This window comes from Antechinus flavipes, chromosome 4, assembly GCF_016432865.1.
Source record: "Antechinus flavipes isolate AdamAnt ecotype Samford, QLD, Australia chromosome 4, AdamAnt_v2, whole genome shotgun sequence".
Lineage (NCBI taxonomy): Eukaryota > Metazoa > Chordata > Mammalia > Dasyuromorphia > Dasyuridae > Antechinus > Antechinus flavipes.
This window is the reverse complement of record NC_067401.1, coordinates 115,080,738-115,105,130: the sequence shown is the minus strand read 5'-3', so window position 1 is coordinate 115,105,130 and position 24,393 is coordinate 115,080,738. Positions and strand designations below refer to the sequence as shown.

The following is a 24,393-nucleotide window of genomic DNA, read 5'->3' as shown; positions in this document are numbered from 1 at the left end:
GCATTCTAAAGAAGAATTGACATGGATGTCCACCAGATGAATTTCTGGATTTATGATTAAGTTGAAAAGAAATAGAAAATAAATATGCAAAAATAAAAAAATAAAAGCAAATATGCAGAGTAGTTTAAAAAAATAGTGCTAGTGGTTTATAATTATTGCACTTTTTATATCTCAATCATTAGTATTCCCTCATGGTTTTCAGAAATGTACTATTAAAGGAGTCTTTAGTTCTCTGCAAAGAGAAAACACCTGGTCATTTGTGGCTATTAGAGATTTTACAGCATTTCAGTTTGCAAGATTTTTGCAATAGGTTCCTGTTATTACAAAATTCTGAATTAAGATCATCATACCAAAATTACTAATAGATTTTCAGATTCCAGATTATATATTTGGAGCTGGAAAAGCTCAGTCCAAACTCCTTATTTTATTGCAAGCAATTGGGGTTAAGTGACTTGACCAATGTCACACACTGGAGACTAGATTTGAATTAAGGTCCTCCTGACTTCAGGGTCAGTACTCTTTCTATTAAGCCACTTAGCTGCCCCTAGTTCCCTTATTTTAAAAATGAAAAAACCAAGCCCCTGAAGATGATCTGATTTGCCTACATAGGAATTTCGTCACATAGGAATTCAAATTCAGATGTCACATTTGAACCCAGGTCTTTTGAATCTAGAGCTGTTCCTATTGTCATTATATCACTGAGCCTCAGGGGATCTTGTGCCTCTTCTCTGTGTAAATTGTGTCAGTAATTGGTGGTAATATCTTTGTGAAGCAGGTTAGGAAATCATCTTGGTGAATGAAAGGTTATATGTGAAAAATTTTTTTTTTCTTTTTTTTAAGGCTGAAAGTTTTCTGTTTAAAAAACTTTATTTTGTGATCTTTTCAAATATATTTCAAATTTTACCATAAAGAGATGAATTGTGTACGAATAGATATTTTAAGTCACATTTCTTAGAACTGTGACTTTTTTTTAACAGTCATTGGGGATATTTGTATACAATGTATATCTACATAAATTGTAAGCTCCTTGAGGATTAGAGTCTTAGGTTGTACAATTTTGTATCACAAAAAGTGCACAGCTTGTGGTAGGCACTCAATAAATATCACAGATAAATTACTTAAATTTTGATGAAGCAGTAGCAGTGACTTGTATTGCCTACTCTTATTCCTAGATTTTCTCTCTTTTGTGGCTATGTGGAATGTTAGAGTGACTTAGATAAAATCTATTTTCGAATTATTGAATCTCTTTAGCCTTTGGTAAAATCAGAAATTGCCTTTCTGTAGCTGCATAATTGAAATCTTACCCCTCTTCCTCTCACCCCACCCCCAACTGTTTTCTCACTTAACTTCAACAAGGACATTAAATTTAGTAAAAACTTTGCTCTATTCTTTTCCTATCCCCATGATGCTTTCATTTGTTGTTTTTCTCTTATCCTTTCTAAATGTCACTCAGTCATCAGTATCAGATGCCCTCTTTGAATTATTGGTCCTCTTTGTACATTCAGTAGCATTATCAGAATGCTTCTGCCTCTTTTTTTGCAAAAAATGAGCTTCACATGGGAACATCTTTGAATTCGTATCTAGATTCTGCTGCTCTTTATCTCTTGACAGTAGCTTTTATTAGTTCTCATCTTTTTTTCCTCTTCTACTCTTTAGCCCACCCCATTTCCTATTTCTTACCTTTTTGTAACCTTTCCTTAAAAAATCATTTCACCTCAATCCTAAGGTGAAAAAAAAGGTAACATAAGTTAAAACCCAGCAAATCATGAGTTACAATTTCCCCTTGGCCCCTAATACTTGGAATAAACTCCAAGGTATAGAGGATTAGAGGAGATTGTCCTACAAATGAATTTCTACCCCACAAGTAGTCTTTCAGTGCCTATTTAAGATGTTTTTTTCCTTACTTATTTATGTGTAAAGTTCAATTTGTATATAGTTCTCATTAATAGCAAATGCTCATTTATTTTCATTTTCAAATACTAGGTGATCAAGAATAGCAAAACGGACCTCCCAGAGCTAGAATTGTTTCCTCGTTATCTTCTCTTCCTGAGACAGCAACCTGCCACACGGACACAACAATCTAACATCTGGGTGAATATGGGTATGATGAGCCTGAGAATGTTTCCTCAACATTTACCTAGAGGTAACTTAAGAATGCAGCAAGAATACAGTATATTTTCTGAAAAAAAGTGAAAAGCAAGTTGCTCCAAGTCTGGTGCCACTGTGCTGATAAGCATTCCCATCTGCTTTCATGCTAAGTCTTTAAATATTCTAATATATGGGGCTTAGATCTAAGATCATGCGCAAGTATGTGTTAGATAGAAAAGGAAGCACAGCAGACTCAAAGCTGAAACAGGGTCAAGTTGTACAAGCATTTAAATGTTTCTTAATAATAATATCTATCTTCCAGACTTGTTTTAAAGTGCTATAAAAATGCTTTTATTATACCTGTTATGATACATGTTATGATAAATCTGTGGTGCCTCTGAAGACATCTGCTGATCTCTAACTACTTAAAATTTTCCCACTCTACCCATAGGCATACCTCAGTAATCCCTTTGGCAGTAGAACTTTGAAGTATTAAGGATAACACCTGTAATTTCCTGATGATAGTTAAGATTCTGTAGCAACATAAATTTTGCTCTTGATCAGTCAAATTAACAGGGTAATCTAGGTTGAGAGAAGTCCTGTGTTTAAACTTGAAACTTGTATACTGTCATTGATAAACAAGTGTACATTCTCTTAGATCACTCATCATATCAAATTGATTTTTTAAAAATGTTAAACATATGAAAAAGCACAAATTCCAGTGTATTATAAAGGTCAAAAGACACATTTGTGGTGATGGAAGTAAGAAATATTTTTTTTAAAGTCCCAAGCTTATCATAAACCTGTGTAAATATTTTCCCATTTTAATTTATAGTATTTAATAGATGCCAACTTTACTATTGTTTAAGGTCAAAATGAGCACAACAATCTACTATGTTTTTTTCATTAAAGAAAGAAAAGCCCCAATAACGTTGTTTAAAATAAACAATCATCTAATCCCTTTAATTTTTGTGTCAGGTCATAGATCCAAAAGGCTTTTTGTTTAGTCAAAAGATTCATGTGAAAAACAATCCTATTGTCTAGCTATGGTAATAGTCAATTTTTAATATCAGTGATAGGCATAATTTACTTTTATTATTCACTATGTCAAATGAATGTTATTCTAAAGTTGAGAAGAATTTTATTATGAAACATTCTTTTGTATTGAGTTGGCAGACTTCGGATTTTACTCAATTACCAGGAATTCATGTTACAGGAACAAAATTCAATGGTAAAATTAAATATAAGGGGAAGGCTACTTTTGAATTGAGTACAATGTAATCAATACTGTCTCAAATTTTGAAACTCCAGAGAATGATACCTTTATATAAAACTTATTTAAAAGTGACTTTCTATATTATATGTAAAGGCCTCTCTACATATATCATTCCTTTTGGAGGTCAGTTTATATTAAAATTTCCCTTTAAGAAGATTTCAGATGAAGGGAAACAGTAAACATCAATAAAACTTATTCTGTACTGTATATTGACAAATTGTGCTTTCATTTAATTTTCTGTCATTGAATGTTTATCATTGGCCTTTTGTCGCACATAATCCTATATTTTTTCCTGTCAATTGAGAATGGAAATTGAGTATACAGTATTACTCATTAGTAAGATTTCTTTACAAAATCTTGTGCTGATCCTAGATTTTTGCTGCTTTTATAAATTCTGCTAGATTAGTGAAAGCCAACCAAAGACATAAAATTACATGTAATCAGTGGCTGCCTGCTTGATGAGTTATACTACTAGCATCCAAATAATTTTGAGTATTTGGCTTATGACTATGGAGATTGTTTGGTGTGGACATTAGAAAATGCTTCTGATTCTTATTAATGGATAGTTTTGATGTGCCAAATTTGTTTTTAATTCAAAATTTTGCTCCGCACTAATTATTTGTTAAATCAATTATTAATCTTGTTGAAGTTTACAAGAAACTGCTTTCTTGCTGTAATCTTATGACTAATCCTCTCATCTCTAATTGCAGAGATTTGCTCTTTTTCTTTAAGAAGTTATCCTTTGCTCTCTGAAGGTAAAAGGAGTGCTTTATTTTTTGTTGAGAAATTTTTAAACTTGGTTTCACTATTTTTTACTATAGGATTCATCATTTTTTCACTCCATTTATTGTAGTTCTTTATTTAATTATTTGATTATTCCTTTTGAGGTTGTGGATGTTAAACACAACTATTGTTTATGACTTAGTCATATTCTTCATTACAGAAAATACTATGGCAGTGTATCTTGTGCAAGTGAATTCTTTTAATATGATGTACATGCTTTAGACTTTTCCTCAGTTTTCCCCTTAGTTAGTTAGCTGTTCATTAGACAAGGTAACTAGTGCCATTGCTAGAACCTTTATCTGTATAAAGGGTTAATGTGATATATTAAAGAGTTAATATTAAGAATCAGAAACTAGAATCATAGTCCATCTTCAAGAGAGAAAGCACTGATATGCTGAACTTACATTTTTATTTTCAGTTGTAGAAAAATTAATTTTCAGGGGGGAGTAGTAAATTGTGTGGGTTTTTAAAATATATATATATATATATATATATATATATATATATATATATATATATATATATATATATATATATATATTTGGAGGTTACATATCAGATAGATTTTGTTGATAAAGGGTTTTGATTTTTGTTTTTTAGTAATGTAACTTTCATGTAATATTTATTATAAGTTTGATCACTTTTATGGCTTTTTGTAACTTTTTGTCAAAATCTTCCCTTGACTCATCTTCCTTTAAAGTCTCTGATTGGACTTGAAATAGTCCTCAGAAGTTTTTTTTCTATTATTGTTGTATATTATTCTCATCTCAAGCTCCTTTGAAAGTTTGTCATGTCTGTCATTGACTTGGATCTTAGATATAGAGCTTAAAAGAACCTCAAAGACTATCTTTTCCAACTGTCTTATATGAAAACACTGGGCTATGTGACCACTTATTTGAGGTCACACAGATTGTAAATGACAGAGGCAGATCATCTAACTCCAAAGTCTTTGACCTTTCCACTATACCAAAACTGCCTATCTTAATTATTGAGGATTGATATATTGTAAAGAAAATTTCTCATATTGCCCTTGAGACAAGTTGTACTACATATATATATATATATATACATATATATATATATATATATATATATATATATATATATATATATATCCAGAACTCCTTTTGATTTATACACATGTACACGCACCTGCATGGTTTTTGTTGTTGTTTAACTAGATAAAAAAAAGCCATTCTCTGCCTCATTTATTGTCTAACCTTTAATCAGTGATTGAGTATAGCCTTAGACAGAAACCTGTTAAAGACTTTTAACTTAAAAAAGTCAAGTTCTTCCACTGTATTCAGGACCATCTCCAGTCAACCCGATCTATATCTTACCTCTGGACCAGAGGAGAAAATGTGGTTGATGATTTTGCACAGCCTTAAATCACTTGCATGTCATGGAATCACCACCCAGATGTCATAGTGATCTTTGAGTAGAAAAGACAAACAGCATCTATATGCCCCGAACAGGACTAGACATTTTTAATTTAAAATTTTACTATTCTTCCAGAAGAAAATCAAATATTTTAGAAGTGTTTTTAGAGTTAATAGTAGTACTAAGTTGGACTTATTTTCAAAAAGTACAGTTTAAATAAGCCTTGTTCCTTTTTTTCAGGCATTAACCAAAGTCTTAAGGAAGAAAATGCAGTTTTTAAGAAGTGCCATATTTTTTAGGCTTTAATACTACATATTTTTTAGTCTAAAAATATCCTGAGGCTTATTTTCTCTTCTAGAGGTATAGTTTTTGTCCACTTCTTAGAAAGTATAGTCTTCTCCCCAGTGTGTTAAAACTTTAGTCTTATACATTAAATATTTTCATCCAATAGCTCTCATTTTATGATTATTGTTTCCTAAGTTAATATTTTAATTGTTATGGTGAATATTTTTTGTCACCTGCCTTTTTTTCTTTATTGTGATTATTATGATTACAGGGAATGTGCCTTCTCCAAATGCTCCCTTAAAGCGGGTGTTAGCTTACACAGGCTGTTTCAGTAGGATGCAAACCATCAAGGAAATTCATGAGTATCTGTCTCAGAGATTGCGCATCAAAGAGGAAGACATGCGTCTGTGGTTATACAACAGTGAGGTAAGAATTTTGTTATGAATCAATCACATCAAGTATTAAAAACAACATTTATAGGCCTGGAGAGACTTACATGAACTGATGCTGAGTGAAATGAGCAGGACTGGGAGATCATTATATACTTCAACAAAAATACTATATGATGATCAGTTCTGATGGATGTGGCCCTTTTCAACAGTGAGATGAACCAAATTGGAACCAAATCAGTTCCAATAGAGCAGTAATGAATTGAACCAGCTACACCCAGCGAAAGAATTCTGGGAGATAACTGTGAACCATTACATAGAATTCCCAATACCTCTATTTTTGTCTACTTGCATCTTTGATTTCCTTCACTGGCTAATTGTACACTATTTCAAAGTCCAATTCTTTTTGTACAGCAAAATAATTGTTTGGACATGTATACATATATTGTATTTAACTTATACTTTAACATATTTAACATGTATTGGTCTACCTGCCATCTGGGGGAGAAGGTTGGGGGAAGGAGGGGAAAAATGCTGTAAAATTACCCACGCATACAGCTTGTAAATAAAAAGCTATAATAAAAAAAATAAATAAACAACGTTTATTTAACAAACATTCAAACAAATAGTTGTTTAACAAACAACTATAAATGAAAACCTTTACTGTTCATAAAGAAAAGAAATTAAGTGGAAAAAGACTTGAGGTGGGAAAATCTGTCATCCTAAGCCTTAGGGATTATATGTGCATTTACACAGATGGAAAGGGTAGGACAAGATTTAGAAACAAGTTGTCTTGTCTTGGCAACCTCCCAGTATTCCACCTTATTTTGCCTTTTCTCTGTCTTCAAGGAAAAAAGTATTAGGCAATAAGACTAGAAAAGTATGCGATGACACAGTACCTTAAGTACAACAATAAAGAATTTGTATTTTATTGAATGACTGAATGAACAAATCTTAAGTATTTAATATGTATCAAGCACTTTGTTGAGTATTGGAGATACAATCAGAAAAATCCTTACAGCCCCTGATATCAAAGAATGGGCTCTTCAATTGGAAGGAAGGGACAACATATAAAAGAAGATTGCAAGGCAAAGAAGAGGCCCTGGGCTTCTTAGGTCCATAAGTAATTGAAATAAATATCAAGGAACTGAAAGATTTAGAGTCAGGAAAGATGGTAAAACTTGGAAGATGTTGGAAGTGCAAGTGAAAGGCCTGCCAGTTTTCCTCTAAGTCATTAATTCTTATCCCATAATTCAATAATAATTATAATCATTTATTAAGAGTAGGTAGTGAGATAAGGCTAAATGTTTTTGAGCATAGGAATCTCATGCTTAGACCTCTACATTGTGAAATTTTATTTGGCAACAGAACTGTACCATCTAGCAGATAGACTTGAAAAACAGAGACCAGTTAGGGAGCTATCAACAGTAGTCAAATAGAGAAATAATTGTGCCTGAACTAGGTTGGTGGGTGAAAAAGATGGGAATGATGGAATGAATGTGAGAGAGTTTTGTAGGTAAAAAGAAAAGGATTCAGCAATTTATGGGATGATAAGGTTAAGGGTCATTCTCATGGGTTAAGCCTTGGTGTCTAGGATAATTGTGGTATCATTAATAGAAGGAGAGAATTTAAGAGGAGGGATAGATTTTAGCAGGGAAATAATGAGTTTGAGTTTTCTTTAGGAAATAAGGGCTCTGAAGATCAGGAATAAAGATATATATATATATATTTGGGAATTATAAATAGAAATGATATTTGAAGTTGTGGATGGTAGGTGAGATCTGAGGTTAACAAGGATTAAGAATTTTATTCATAATGGTTAGGAGAGAATGTATCTACCCTGAAAAAGAACTTGAATATATCCATAGATTTACCTCTCATCTAAGTCTTGCCATCACATTTGAGGATATATATATGTAGTCAAGGAGTAAATGTTAAAAGAGATGTCGCTTTCAGTAAGAGAGAAATGGTAGTCTCTTCTCTGTAGTCTGCCTTGGTGAGAACCTGAGATACTGCACTTTAAAGACCTTGATATGTTGTAGTATATAGCGAAAAGGGACAACCAAGATAATGAGGAACCTTAAATTCATGCCATCTTAGGATCAGTCGAAATCTGGAGAAAGAAGACTTGGAGGGGATAGGGATACTTGATAATTGTCTTTAAATATTTCAGAGACTGTCTTGTGGAAGAAAGATGACTTCTCTTTAGCTTCAAAGGATAGAAATATTTCGATAGAAGTTGCAAATAGGAAAGTTTAAATTTGAGATAAAGTAGAAATTCCTAATGATTAATTAACATCCATAATTAGATTACCTTCCTTCTTAAGGAAATAGGTTTTCCCTCCTTGGAAATCTTCATGTGAAGGTAGATATCTGTTTGTTCTGGTATGTTAAACTAGAATTCTTTTTTCCTGTCTCAGCTAAACTAGCTGCCCACTTCAGCTGACTCTGACATTCTGATTGGTTTCATAATGCTTAAGATAGTGGGTCTTATGTTTGACCATGAATATACTTGTTAATATTCTGTTTTTTACTTACTTTCTTCTTTTTTAAGCTTGTGTGTTTTTAAAAGTGCAAAAGGAGCAAATTAAAGAAAGTATCTATTGTTGTTATATGAATTTCATTAAACTTAGTATAGTTTTTGCCTTTTGAGTATCTGATTAAACTTAATTTCAGTTTTCTAAGTCAAAATCAAAGTGAATTTTGACTTTATACCTGGTGATTTATAAATAAAATGATGCTTTCCCATATATGACTTGTTTTATATACAGAGAGGCTATACAAATTGCTTGCTCTCATACGAACGGTACTATATAACTATGTTTTATTATATTTCCATGACTGAAATTATGTGAATGAAGTTTTAAATTATTATATTCATTGGGAGAGAATATGCTTAATAGGAACATTTTCAAAAATATATTTCTTTTTTCTTACAGAACTACCTTACTCTTCTGGATGATGAGGACCATATGTTAGAATATCTGAAAATTCAGGATGAACAGCACTTAGTTATTGAAGGTAGAAGTCTACCACATGTTGATATTGAGAGTGGGACAAGAGAAATATAAGGGTTCAAGGTTTCTTTCTATTAGGCATATTTTCTTATTTTTAAAAAGAGTTAATTTATAGTTAATCTCTTTTTATATTAAAGAAATTTCTAAAATACATGAGCTCCTTAGAGAAATCTTTTAAAATACTTCTCAGATTTAAAGAAAAAAAGTTACAGAAAATTTCATTATTCAAAAAGAAATATTTCTCATAACTTTTATTGGATTATTTAAAAAGTAACTGCTTAATTAGGAACTTAACATTAACTATCCAGGCTATCTGCCTGGATACATTGAAAAATTTTTTGTAAACAGGCATATTCAGATAATGTGAGGTTAATCAGTGGTGATTCTAGCATTATCCAAAAAACTTACTTTTATCTTTTTCCCTTAAGCTTGTATAAAACAAACAAGCAACCCATTCCTTGCTCCCTGCTTGCTACATGGAAATGTTCTTTATGTTAAGCTAGTCAGATACAATCCTATTATAGATTGATACTTAAAGTAATATATTTTTAAGTTAAAGTGTAAACATTATTTCTAAACTTAAATCACTTACTTAGGTAAACAACTTACAGTTCTAAGTCTGATTTTATTCTTAGTAGTTAGTTCATTCTGTAGCTTATTAACTCTAACTTAAATATCTATACCATGCCCAATGATACAAACAAAAGTAGAAAGAAACAGAAAAGAATAATAACTCTCCCCAATGTCAAAATTACTTTATTTCCCATTTTTGACATTTTTTTTAAAAGAACAGATTGATTTAGAGAAAGGAAACCTTTTATCTCCTCCTATTGAGCTACATGACTTAGAGTACGTGAGAAATTAATATATTAATATCTTTTTCTTTCCAGTTCGGAACAAAGATATGAGCTGGCCAGAAGAGATGTCATTTATAGCAAATAGTAGTAAGATAGATAGACACAAGGGTAAGTCTGTTGTTTTTAATATCTCTTAATATATGAACTAAAACCTGCATAAGAGAAGGGAAAGAAATTGATGCTTATAATGGCTTAATTCTATAGTATGTTTAGATGATAAACAGATTTAGTACTTGGTTTATATTTCTAAGAACTCTATACAGTTATAAGTCATGAAAAGACTTGTAAGTAGTTATATATGTTTACCTCTGGTGCAGCATTTCAATTTAAATGATATATTTATTGAATATTTGCCAAGGAAAATTCAAAGATAAGAAATAAAGTTTCTGCTTTGAAATTTGTAATTATTTTTACATCAGAAATTTAATTCACTTTTTAATTAAAACAGCCACATAATCTTTGCAATTGATTGTCATTCATTTTAAAGGAAAGCATTGTGTGTATTATTGAAAAATAAATGCAGTATTATTACAAAATAATTCTGATTTGGGGCAGCTAGGTGGCGCAGTGGATAGAGCACCAGCTCTGAAGTTAGAAGAACCTGAGTTCAAATGTGGTCTCAGACACTTAACACTTGCTGGCTGTGTGATCCTGAGCAAGTCATTTAACCTCAATTGCCTCAGCTGAAAAAACAAACAAAAAAATAATAATTCTGATTCTGGGGCAGAAAGTAATAAGTAAACAGTTTAAGAAATGACAGATATAATGAATAAAAAGAAATATGAATATAGGAGTGGTAATGCATACCTATAATCCCTGCTGCTAGGAAGGCTAAGAGTGATCACTTGAGCTGAGGAGTTCAGCTAACATAGGTTAAGCATATCATGTAACCACACTAAGTCTTGCTCCAATATGCTGAGCCTTGAGATGTGGAGTGGAGTGATCAAGCTGCCAAAGGAGAAATGAACAGGTCCAGTTAAAGCTTCCAGGCCAATCATTATTGGGGTCAGAGCCATGAGTGGCTGATAAATTTCCACTCTAGGTGGGACAAGAGACCACTCGCCAAAAGAAAAAAAAAGAAACCACCAACCATAGAAAGTGGCATCACTTATAGGATACCAAGTGAAAAAGGTCCAGTCATATAATTGTGTTGATTATAGTTATGTAAATAAAAATGAAATCTGGAAATATATAAAAACTAAACATATAGATAAGAGGTTGTACATAAACAAGATAAGTTTGTTACTGCTTTGTTAGATCTATTTTACATATTTTAAAAACTACAAGTGTTAAATGGTTATGGTTTTGTAGAAAATAATAATTTTGTGTTTTTTAAGGTTGATATTTGGTTGTTGAGATTATGATTTTAAAATTCTTATAAGTTACAAACTGTCAGTGATTTCACTATAAAGGATTCTTATATTCTGTGATATATTAATTACTAAATTTAAGTTTTAGTTTTTTGAGGGCTTTTTAATTTTGTTTTGTTTGCTATAGTTCCCACAGAGAAAGGAGCCACTGGCTTAAGTAATCTGGGAAACACATGTTTTATGAACTCCAGCATCCAATGTGTCAGTAATACACAGCCATTAACTCAATATTTCATCTCAGGGAGACATCTTTATGAACTCAACAGGTAATCATTAACAATTCCTTATCAGATATACTGTTTTGGTATAAACCTCATCATAACCTAGATTCTTTTTTTTCCACCCTTACCTCAAAAAAATGTTATTAGTACTAAGTAAAATCCAATTAACATTTAGAGGATGGTGGGGATACAGATTTTTAACATAAAAAATGCTGGACATATATGTAAAATGCAAAACTAATATTATATGCATTGAATGGGTAAAGGTTCCAAAGAAAGGATGCTTTCCTCTCAACTGTTATTTAACACAAGGGACAGAGGTTAACTAAAGGGAAAAATCGACAATTTAAATTACATAAAATTGAAAATTTTTCTGTATATGCAAAATCAGTGCAGCGGGGGATAATAAAATTATCAGTCAGAAAAAAAAAATTTTCATAAAGCATCTCAAGAAAGTTCTGATATCCAAGATATAGAGGGAATTAATTTAAGTATATTAAGACCAATAGTCATGTCCCAAAAGGTACAAATCATCAATTAATTTGAACAAGAAGTTCTCTGAAAAAAATATAAATTACTAATTACATAAAAAATTATGCAGAAAAAATCATTTCTAACAAATTAACAAAAGGTAGGAAGACTCATGTGGGAGGGACAACAGGAAAGCAGACATATATCAATATGGCAGAATTTTTGGCAGAATTGAAAATTGATCCAGCTTCTTGGAAACAAATGTTCAGAATTAAATGAAGTGATTAAGGTATTGATACCCACTGACCCTTAGATACCACCAATGCATGTATCTCCAAGAGATCAGTATTCAAAGGAAAGGTTCCATAGCAACACTTTGTAGAAAATGGTAACAAAGTGAGTATCTTGATTGAGAACTGGCTAAACAAATTGTGGTATGTGAATGTTATAGAATGTTATTGTAACATAAGAAATAATGACTATGAAGAGTTCAAGAAGCTTATAATGTCTTATGGGAACTGATGTAGAGTGAAATAAAGAGAACTAGGAAATTAGCACACATGATAACTTCCATAGTGTAAGTGACAAAGACAATAAAACAGTGCTGAATGTTTTTATCATTATGATGATCAATTTTATCTCAGCAGATACTTGAAGAAATGTACCTCTCTTGATGAGGTGGGGGACTATGGTTGATGGGTACATGAGGTGTCAGATGAAATCTTCTTGTTTGGTTCTATTGACTATTTTTCTTTTTGTTGTTAAAAATAGACTCTCTTTTGTGTATATTAAAAAGCACTGATGTCAAACCAGAAACCTTCAACAAACCTTTAAAAAAAAAAAAAGTTGGTCTGAAGAACTGGTGCTATATAGGGAATAATTGCACCCAGAAGCTTATAAATTCTTTCCTTGAGGGGGAAAAGCCTTTTGTTACAGGATTTACTTTCAAATTTCCAGGACCAACCCCATTGGAATGAAGGGTCACATGGCCAAATGTTATGGGGACTTAGTGCAAGAACTGTGGAGTGGAACACAAAAGAATGTTGCCCCCCTGAAGCTTCGGGTAAGTAGATTGTGGCTTATAAAAGGGTAACAGTCTCGTTCTCTAAAGTGTCTTTTTAGAGTAGCTTTTCTGTATGTAGTTTTTCTTTTTAATAAGTCAGCTTCCCAGTTCCTACTTTTTGTTTATATTGAAGATACCAAACATTTATTGGCCTTGGGCAAGTGACTTAACTTCTGATTCTTATTGTCCTCATTTCTAAAATGAAGAAATTGGACTATATTATCTCCAAGGTCCCTTCCAAGTTTAGATTCTAAGTGGAAATAAATCACAGTGTTAGGCTACATAATTGCTTCTAATTCAGAATATATTTCATCACAAGGTCACTGAGTATCTCACTTTAATATTTCAGTAACTTTTTGACAAAGTATGAAATTTAAAACCTTTCAAAATATAAGTATAAAACATTTTGAGTATGATTAAAAAAAAAACAACTATGTGTATAAAACCAAAAGCTAGTATTATTTGCAACAGGGAAAATACAAGCTTTCTCAATAAATACTAGAGTTAAGAAAGACTCCTTTTCCATTTTATTTCAGTCCTAAAAATGCTAGCAGTAGTAAGAGAAAGAAATTAATAGCTTCAAATACAGGAAGAAAATAAACAAAACTGTCCATATTTATTGATGACATGACTTACTTTAGAAAATCCTAGGGAATCAACAAAGATATTAATTGTTCAAATAATCTTTTGGGATAGGTTTCTTTCATTATTAGTAACATGATAGGTTATGTATATGCTCTACATATTGTGAATGTAAAATAATCTTTACAAATAAGATTCGTGGTATTTGGAATAGAATCAAACAAAAATCATATTCTTATGAGTGTTATTGTCAATCAGAAAGTACTTTAAAATTTTTTAATGTATTTCAGTAAATTACAATCTTCAAGAAACCAGCAACTTTTAAAAATTGAATTAAAAGTTAAACTGTTATGTTAGAAATGCAAACATGAAAAAATACCCAGGTTGTACTTGGTGAGTAAAGGGGAAAGCACATCAGATCTGTGTGCTTGAATGCTGGACAGGTGGTTTTTAATTAGCCAGAATATCTGATGCTTTGTGTAAGGCCATTTGTGGTCTGAGAAAATTTAATAATTATCAAATATGGACAAATTATATAGTACTTTCCTCATATAAAATATATAAAATGGTCTCTTTCAATTGTGAAATGTTTGCAATTGAATGAGACAAAGCAGTGAATAATTTTAGTTTTTACTAATTTTATAGTGGACGATAGCAAAATATGCCCCCAGGTTTAATGGTTTCCAGCAGCAAGACTCCCAGGAACTTCTGGCTTTTCTTTTGGATGGTCTTCATGAAGATCTCAACCGAGTTCACGAGAAACCATATGTAGAACTGAAGGACAGTGATGGTCGTCCAGACTGGGAAGTGGCTGCAGAGGTTTGTCAGTAATCATTAGTATTTAATGTCTGAAGCACTTGAATCATTTTGCTTACTGATTAGAAACCAACCAACATTGTAAAAAATTTTATAACATAATTTTAAAAACTTATTTATTCCTTGTATATGGTAAAACATCACCCCTCCTTTCTGAAAGAATAGCAAATTTCCTCAGTCCATTGGCCCTGTTATCTTTTTTTTTCTTGCCAGATTTCAAGTGGTATTGCAAAAGAAGAAGAAAAAAGGAAATGCCCTAGATATTTACTAAAATATTATACTTTATGACATAAGGGCATTTTCTTACATCTTCATTCGTAATTAAAAATATTAGTCCAACAGAAGTGATGCCTCTTTTTAATGATCTCTGTGCAATTGTAAAGACTAAGCTTGTGCCAAAGAAGAGATGATAAAATTTATTTTCTTACTTTGCAGAAGTGGGAGACAATGGGTGTCAGATATTACATATTTGGTTAATGAGTTGTCTAGTTTTGCTAAACTTTTTACCTTTTTTAGTTTTTGGTGCAGGGGATATTTCATGCCTGGGAGAAAGGGAAAGTATAATTGGGAATTAAGGTGATGTTTAAAATATATATCAGTAAAAATTTAAAATTTAGAATATAAAATTATATAACCACTTGCCACTGGCTATCACCATTTCTTTACTTTCATCAGACTTGTTAAAATTGTTATTTATCAAAAGTGTTCTAAATTGTTAGCTTTTTGAGGAAATAAAAAAATTGTAACATGCCAAATGAAGATCTAAAATCATATTTCAATTTCCTTAATTTCTGCCAGTTCAGTCTGATGAGACATTCTTTCTTTTTCAACAACTTCTTCATCTCTATTTCCCCACAGGCCTGGGATAATCACCTAAGAAGGAATCGCTCAATTGTTGTAGATTTATTCCATGGGCAGCTAAGATCCCAAGTCAGATGCAAAACATGTGGGCATATAAGTGTCCGATTTGACCCGTTCAATTTTTTGTCTTTGCCACTACCTATGGATAGTTACATGCACTTAGAAATAACAGGTGGGTCACAATTTTGAAGAATCACTTAGGTCCAGAGAATCATTTATCTCATTTTGGCTTGATTGATAAGAAAAAGTAATATTATACTATATTCTAATAAATATAAATATTTTACATACTTTAATTTAGCTAATTCCATTAGAGAGGAAGGGTTTATGAGGGGGAAAGGGGAGGAGAGGCCTGAATTGCAGTAGTGAAAAGATTAACAAGTGGGGCCATATATTCAATATGAAGGTAGCCTGCTTCTCCTATAATACTGAAAATACTAGCAGAAATCATCAGGGAGAGGTGAATAATAAGGAGAAATTCTAATATTATTTGTACTGATGTACGTACATATGATATGCTCCAGCATACACTTTTGAGTTTAGGAAATTGACTCATTTATATTTGTGTCTGTTGCATCTCTTTAGTTTCAAAATATTAGACTTTGTATTGTGTCTTGCAGAAACTCAATCCGAGCTTATTTTCAGTGAATGGGGGGAAAATTTTTTTTTCACTTTGTTATTTGGACCTCTAAATACTTGAATACATACTTAGAGCTGTGACAAGCAAATTCTAGGCCTAATATACTTACTTAAGATAATAACTAAGTCTAGAAACAAAAACCCAAATTTTGCTTACAAGTATCTCTTCTCTCTTAGTTATCAAGTTAGATGGTACTACTCCTATTCGATATGGGCTCAGGCTAAACATGGATGAAAAGTACACAGGATTAAAAAAGCAACTGAGTGACCTCTGTGGACTTAAACCAGAACAGATTCTTCTTGCAGAAGTACATGGTTCTAACATAAAGGTAACAAAGGCTACTCACTTAAAATACTTTCCATGTTGTCATGCTTCAGAAGTCACATTTTTCTTGACTTTCTCAAGGTGAAACACAAATAGAATGATCATTTCATTAAATAATCCAAAGAAATAATGTGGATAAGATTTTAATTTCTATATTTAAGTTGTCTAAGCCAACAACTTGTGTGCCTAAGGCTTATCGTCACTGCTGGTGCTGTCCTTAAAAGGAAACAGGCCTCTAAGCCATATTCTGTTGCAGACTCTTTAAAATAAACCTTAGCTATGGAGATAAAGACACTTTTAGCTATAATCTTTTTGAAAATTCTTTGTCGCCCATCCATCCCTTCCCCGTTTTCACTAGTACTTTTCCAAAGTTGGGATACTTTAAAGAATTTTTCCCATGCCAGTTTATTCTTTGACCACACTTAAGTTATCTGTGTCCTATTCCTCAGTCCCTTTTTCCCTCAGAATGGATTAAGGAAAATTGACATCATTGATCCTTTTTATATACCATGAAAGGGGAGGAGTATAATCCAGATATATATTATTTGCCATACTTTGGATTTCTTTCATTAGCATTGTTACCTTAGTATAGAAATCAGAACAAATCCTCATCTTTCTTGGATTTCTTCTGCAATAGAAAAACAGAATGTGTCTTTCTGAAATTTTAGAGTTTAAATATTTGAGAACTCATGATCATATGAGAACATGAGAGACCTCATTGTGAATTACAATTTCCTTTCCATAGCTAATTAAGGGCATTAAGTTTCTGCCAAGTTGTATTTTATTCTCTTCATTAAGCTGTTAAAACAGCTAGTTTTTTTTTTTCTTATTCCGGTGAGAACACATATAGAGAACTCATATGATATAGTATCATAAAAATGATTTTTCAGTCTGTCTGAAGCATCCTATCATATTTCCTAACTTATTTTTCTGCAGAACTTTCCTCAGGACAACCAAAAGGTACGGCTTTCAGTGAGTGGATTTTTATGTGCATTTGAGATTCCTACCCCTGGATCTCCCACCTCAGCCTCAAGTCCCGTACAAACAGGTAAAGCAAAATTAGAGTGACTTGTCATTTTTTAAATGAAGAAGCTGAGGGAGTCCCAAAGAGATTAAATGACTTGTTTGATGTCACATATTAGCTAAACTGGAGATACAAGAGAGGTCTTCTCACTAATGCATTGTTGGTGAAGTTGTGTCCTGAGCCATCCATTTTGGAGAGCAATTTGGAACTTTGCCCAAAGGGATATAAAATTGCGCCTATCCTTTGATCCAACAATGTTTCAACTGGATCAGTCTCCCAGACTTAAAGACATAACCATTAATTGAGGAATAGCTAAACAAACTGTGGTTTATGACTGTAATGGAATATTATTGTGTTATAAGAAATGACAAGCAGGATAATTTCAGTCAAATCTGAAAAGACGTAAATGAATTGATGCATAGTGAAGTTAACAGAACAAGGAGAATGTTGTACACAGTAACAAGAATATTGTTTAATGAAAAATTGTGAATGACTTAGCTATTCTCCGCAAACAATAAATGATCTTAAATAATCCCAAAAACTCATGAAGCCTCCTAAGAAAGAACAATCAATATTATTGGTTGAATATAGGCAGAAGCATATTTTTCACTTTGTTTCATTTTTTTCCTGTTGTTTGTTATATACAAAATGATTAGTATGGAAACGTTTTATATAACTGCATATGTATAACCTATATCTGAATGCTTATTGTCTTAAGGAGGGATCTGGCGAGGGAGGTAGGTAATAGAATTTCGAATTCAGAACTTTAAGTAAAAATGTCAGTTTAAAAAAGAAGAGAGATCTCCTTATTCCCTGTTTAGTGCTACTAACAGGAAAATAGAAAGGTACAAATTAAATATCAAAAACTATCTATAGATCTCAAAGTTAAAAATTAAAAAAGAAAATATGTAAATAGGATTTAATTTTTTTGAAGAGGTAATGTAGTAATGAAAAATTTTTTGTTTTCAGCTATAATATTTTTCTGTCTTTTAGGCTGCTATTAATATAATTGCCTCTCATAGTAATTTACTTGAAGGCAAGGAAGAAGATGTCTTATCTAAAGTTTGTGTACCACTTGATTCAGTGCTATGCATACCACTAGCTCTTAATAAATGTTAATTTATGCAACATAAAAATTCCACATAAAGAATAGCATTTCAGAAAGTAAAACCTTAGGTGTTATAGAGACCATCTTCACTAGAACTTAATAAGAAAGACATATACAGATTAGAGAATGATTTAGTACTGTATTTTAACTTGGAAGAATGGAGAAATTCTGTTAAGTAAAAAAATCTTAGAAATGATTGTGTTTGATGGCATGATGTTGATCTAGGTTTTTGTATGGATCTTTATATAATATTCTGTATTATTTAATTAATTGTGCTATGAAAATAAGCCTTGATCTAAGGATCTGTGGAGTGCTTTAACAATTTTTGTTTTCCATTCAGTGATATCTATAAAAAAAACTGCTTTGGGCAAGGGATTGAATTTCAGGGTAATAAAGAAAACATGTATATATAATATTATGCTTCTTTCTGAATTTACAGATTTCTCTGGCTCACCTACAAATGGAATGCTGAATATATCCACCAGTGGTGATGTGGTTCGACCAACTCTTATTCCCAATGGAATGCCAAATACTGTTGTACCATGTGGAATTGAGAAGAACTTCACAAATGGAATACTGAATGGCCATGTGACATCATTTCCTGACAGTCCTTTTATAGGTTACATCATTGCAATCCACAGAAAAATGGTTAGTTACATATCAAAAGAGGATGGGCTTACTGGCATAATGGGAGTGGGGAGTTGCCAGTTGCCTTTGTAAAACTGAAAATACTGTTAAACCTATGTTCTTAAAACTGTGCTAGGTGATAATAGTCAAGGATATAGGATGTGTAATACCTGCAGTGGAAATGATACTGCTTCGTTTAAGAATTAAAAGGCAAATAGTTGCATCTATCAGGTTTAATTAATCTAGGAGAGTTTAAATTTATGTCACATAATCTTGTAACTATGTATTTCTCTTCTTTTTCCTGTTATAAGATAAACTTGCCCATAATTGCTACTTCCTAGCCCTGCCAGGCAATGATTGTAGCTATTCAGCACTTTTTATAAAGCACCTTCTATATATTAGGCACTGGGACAACAAAGGAAAATAAAATATGAGGGGCAGCTACTTGGTGTAGTGGATAGAGCACCTGCCTGAAATCGGGAGGATTTGAGTTCAGATCTGGCTCAGACACTTAACACTTCCTAGCTGTGTGACCCTGGACAAATCACTTAATAAGTCCCAATTGCCTCAGCCAAAAAAAAGAAAAAAAAGAAAAAAAGAAAAGAAAAGAAAAATGAAATGTGAAATATGAAAGAGAAAAACATGATCAGATCTGTATTTTAAGAATATCAGTTGATAACCTGTAAGTAGATTGAACCAGAGACAGAAAAATTTGGGAATAGGGACACCAATTAAGAAACTATTGTAGAAATCCAGGCAAATAATAATAAACAAACTGAACAGGAATAGAAACTGTATGAGTAGAGGGGATGATAGATACAAGAGATATTGTGAAAGTAGATAAAATGAACAAGATTTAGCAATTGATTGGGTATATAATAATTAGATTAAATATGGGGAGAGGAAAGAGAGAAGAGTTTAGGCTGATTGGAGTATAGAAAAATTAGATTACATATGGGGGAGAAAAAAGAGAGAAGAGTTTAGGCTGATTGATTCCAAAGTGGTAAAATTGGATGATTGGAAGAAAAATGGTGTCCTCAAGAGAAATATGGAAGGTTAGAATAGAGATAAGTTTGGAAAGAAATTTAATAGCTATGAAGGGAAAATTGAAGAAAAAAAAAAGGCCATTAGATTTGATAATTAAGAGATCATTGGTAACTTTGAAGAGAATAGTTTTACCTTAATGATGAGATCAGAAACCAGATTGCAGAGGGCCTAGAAAAGAAGAGGAGAAGAAGTAAAGAATCTAGTGTAGAGTTTTGCCAAAAAGGAGAGGCAAGATGTGAAATGATAGGTAGCAGGGATGAAGGGGAATGATAGCAAGGAGGGAAAAAAAAAGTGGATATGTTTGTAGGCAACAAGGAAGGGGCAAGTAAGTAAAACATTAGAGATTAAAGAGACAAAGAAGCAGAAAATGGAGATTTTCTCTAGCTCCATTCAACAGGTCATGGAAAGAAATAAAAGAGACATATAGTAGAAGTAAACTAGGATTGGGGATTGGCAGGGCATTGACACCCAAAGGACAAAGGGGCAAGGCATTTCAGAAGAGAAGATGGTATTGAGTTAAATTGTTCCACCAAAGGACTGAGATAGTTGAGAGGAAATTGAAGGCTGTGCAGTTATGATAGCCTGGGAAAGGAATCATGGAATAGAAGTCACACATATATCTTGGAAATAAAAAGCTATAATTTAAAAAAAAGAAAAGAAAAGCAATAGAAAATTATACAATAAAAGGTACAAAAGTTTAAAAAAAAAAAGATACATGCATAGGTAATTTTTCAGCATTGACAATTGCAAAACCTTTTGTTCCAATTTTTCCCCTTCTTCCCCTCACTCCCTCCCCCAGATGGCAGGTTGACCAATAATGTTAAATATGTTAAAATATATGTTAAATAAAATATATGTATACATGTCCATACAGTTATTTTGTTGTACAAAAAGAATCAGACTTTGAAATAGTGTACAATTAACCTGTGAAGGAAATCAAAAATGCAGGTGGACAAAAATATAGAGATTGGGAATTCTATGTAGTGGTTCATACTCATTTCCCTAAGTCCCATGCATATCTCTTGTAAATAAAAAGCTATTTTTAAAAATAAATAAATAAAGTTAGGGTATTAAAAAATGGGAAAAGATTATAAGCAAATAGAGAAATTTTTGAGTTCTGAACATGGAAATAGCAATAGTTATAGTTGATGACGTGATAAAAGAGTATGACCATAGATTTGGAAAATGTTATATAAACTGAGAAGAATGAAAAGCTGAGGGGACTGGGAAGGATTTGAGGGAGCAACAATATTGAAGTCCTCTAATAGAGAGCAGGAGAGAATTTACAAACGAGGGCTGAACTCATAGACAAAAGAAAAATGTCTTGGAGATTAATAGATAACAGCCACCACGATCTGGATTGGCTGAAAGATTTGAATAGTTTTCTGAAAAGAAAAGAGAGTTCTAAGGGATGGCTGTAGAAGAAAAGTCTAACTAATACTTTGTTGTTGAAATTGTGAACTGATCTAACCATTCTGGAGAGCAATTTGGAACTATGCCTAAAGGGCTATCAAACTGTTCATACCCTTTGATCTAGCAATGTTTCTACTGGGCCTATATCTCAAAGAGATCGTAAAGGAGCAAAAAGGACCCATCTGTGCAAAAATGTGGCAGCCCTTTTTGTAGTGGCAATGAACTGGAAACTAAATGGATGCCCATCAGTTGGAGAATGGTTGAATAAGTTATAGCATATGAATGTTAGGAAATATTATTGTTCTTTAAGAAACGATCAGCAAGATGATTTCAGAAAGGCCTGGAGAGATTTACATGAACTGATGCCAAGTGAAGTGAGCAGAACCAGGGGAACATTGCACACAGCAAGAAGACTATGTGATGATTAACTGTGATAGATTTAGCTATTTTCAACAATGAGATGATTCAGGTCAATTCCAACACTTGTGATGGAGAGAGAGCCATCTACATCCAGAAAAAGTACTATGGGGATTGAATGTAAATCACAACATGGTATTTTCACCTTTCTTTGTTGTTGTTTGCTTGCTTTTTGTTTTCCTTCTCATTTTTTTCTTCTTGTTCTACAGCATGATAATTGTTGGAAATATGTATAGAAGAATTGCACATTTTTACTTCCCCTCTAAGGGAGGGGAAAAAAGTTTGAAACACAAAGTTTGCAAGGGTTAATATTGAAAGTCATCTTTGCATATATTTTGAAAATAAAAGGCTATTTTTTTTTTCAAAAAGAAGAAGAAAAATCTAGAAATGACAGTAGAGAGCAAATACCCCACTTTGATCAGTGAGTTGACGATAATAAGTGAAAATGCAAGTATAGTGCAAAGGAAGCAGTGCCATCAGGAGGAAGTCAGGTTTCAGTGCCAGAAGATTAATAGTAGGAAAGGAGACAGATTAAGGATGAAATTAAGTTTTTAAATTATATAACAATTGTAGAAGGAATAGGAAATTTTGAATAGGGAGATTAAAAGGCTTAATTAGAGATGAATGGCAGGAAAATAGTGACCATTTGGGAATATAAAGAATGGGATTTATGTATCAACAGTAGGTAGTTTACTGAAAATTTACTGAAATATGGGATGTGACACCCAAAGTAGTAAAGCATGCTGTTATTCTGCTGAGTATAGACAGTACTATCTTGAAGAGAGAGAGATGATTATATTCTTTAGAGTTTTCCCTTGAGATGTTCAAACTTTTGTTAGATCATAGTGTTGACATAAGAAATAGAAGAAAAAAAATAGAATTTTGAATTGTCATAGAAGAGAGGAGAAAATTTCCAGAAAAAAGGCAATTAGTATGAAATTCTACAAAAAGAGCAAGAAATCTATATAAAGCCTTTGTATTTATGGCCTCATCTGAGAAATTTCAAAAGAGCAGTTTTTATAGACTCATAAGGTTCAAAGTTAGATTTTCAATAGATGGTGAAGAACTAAATGTAATAGACTGTAGATAATTTGTTCCTATAGTTTGGCGGTAAAAGGAGAACACTAGGACTATTAATCACGGTAAGGCTTTTGTACAAGTTGTAAGCGAACTACCGTATATACTCGAGTATAAGCCGACCCGAATATAAGCCGAGACCCCTAATTTTAACCCAAAAATCTGGGAAAACTTATTATATCAGTAGGTTTAGGTAGCGCACCGGTCCCCACAGAGGAGGAGAGCGGGTGCTGGTATATGTATGTAGAGCAGCGCATTAGTATACAGTCCGGTTACCAACTGTGATACTAGAGGAACAGTCGTATCACCGCAGCAACGGCCGGCCCTGTAGTATCACAGTTGGCACTCGCGCTGTATACTACACAGCAGGGGGGCATTCAAAGGGATATTTACACCTGTTTTATCTAGTGACTCGAGTATAAGCCGAGGAGGGGATTTTCTGCCCAAAAATTGGGCAGAAAAACTCGGCTTATACTCGAGTATATACGGTATTTGAGAACAAAGAGAGATGATGTTGTGTGGGAACTTAAGTCTTTGAAGATTCAGTAATTTGAAAGATCTGCATTACAAATAGAAAATTATGAACACTATAGCCTTTCCTCTTAGACTGAGAAAGTAATATTAAGAGGTTAAGGTTGGAGATATATTGGAATGGAGAGGAGAATCAGATGAAAGAACATCATAATGAATAACCTTAATATTTTAAAAAGTGTTAGACTTTGTGAGAGGATGACATGGGTTCAAATCTAATATCCTGCTATAATGTATAATATATAACTAGTCTATGTCTAGTAATATCAGATCCAAGTAGCTTGACCTCTGTGAACCTTAGTTTTATTATCTGCAAAATGGGAATAATAATAATAACTTGCAATTTGTACCTTACAAGAATGTTGCTCACCTTGACTTGCCCTGTTAGTGTCAATCTCTACAATATAGGTCATCTGCAAAAAGTAGAAATGGAAAGGAAGTAGGCACTTAAGAAGAAAGGAACTCCTCCAAACTTTGAGTGTGTTTAACACTCATCTCATAACATTGCAAAATAGAAGGTAGAGCTTATGGGCCAAGCATATGCTCCTTTTTCCCTCCAAGCATTGTTTGTTTGTTTGGCTTATAATTAGGATTTCATTGGTTAAAGAGAACTTCCTCCATTCATTCAGATGAGGAAATGATCAACCAGTCAACAAACTTTTTTGAAGTATCTACTTTGTGCCAGGCTCTATACCAGGCACTTGGAATACAGAGACAAAAATTAAA

The 24,393-nt window shown here is 32.6% G+C and overlaps 1 protein-coding gene across 4 annotated transcripts in view; it reads left to right on the top strand.

The window, feature by feature from the left end:
- Positions 1 to 24,393, top strand: part of USP32 (ubiquitin specific peptidase 32) — a 242,267-nt gene that overhangs the window by 182,093 nt on the left and 35,781 nt on the right. For 3 of the 4 annotated variants that reach the window (XM_051994086.1, XM_051994084.1, XM_051994087.1), the window contains 11 exons: positions 1,984 to 2,143; positions 6,084 to 6,238; positions 9,141 to 9,222; positions 10,109 to 10,183; positions 11,573 to 11,711; positions 13,095 to 13,200; positions 14,428 to 14,601; positions 15,457 to 15,631; positions 16,276 to 16,427; positions 17,360 to 17,471; positions 18,995 to 19,203. In XM_051994086.1, the coding sequence (XP_051850046.1) occupies positions 1,984 to 2,143; positions 6,084 to 6,238; positions 9,141 to 9,222; positions 10,109 to 10,183; positions 11,573 to 11,711; positions 13,095 to 13,200; positions 14,428 to 14,601; positions 15,457 to 15,631; positions 16,276 to 16,427; positions 17,360 to 17,471; positions 18,995 to 19,203 (1,539 nt within the window). The remainder of the gene's footprint in view (positions 1 to 1,983; positions 2,144 to 6,083; positions 6,239 to 9,140; positions 9,223 to 10,108; positions 10,184 to 11,572; positions 11,712 to 13,094; positions 13,201 to 14,427; positions 14,602 to 15,456; positions 15,632 to 16,275; positions 16,428 to 17,359; positions 17,472 to 18,994; positions 19,204 to 24,393) is intronic. The other variant, XM_051994085.1, reaches the window with a different exon arrangement.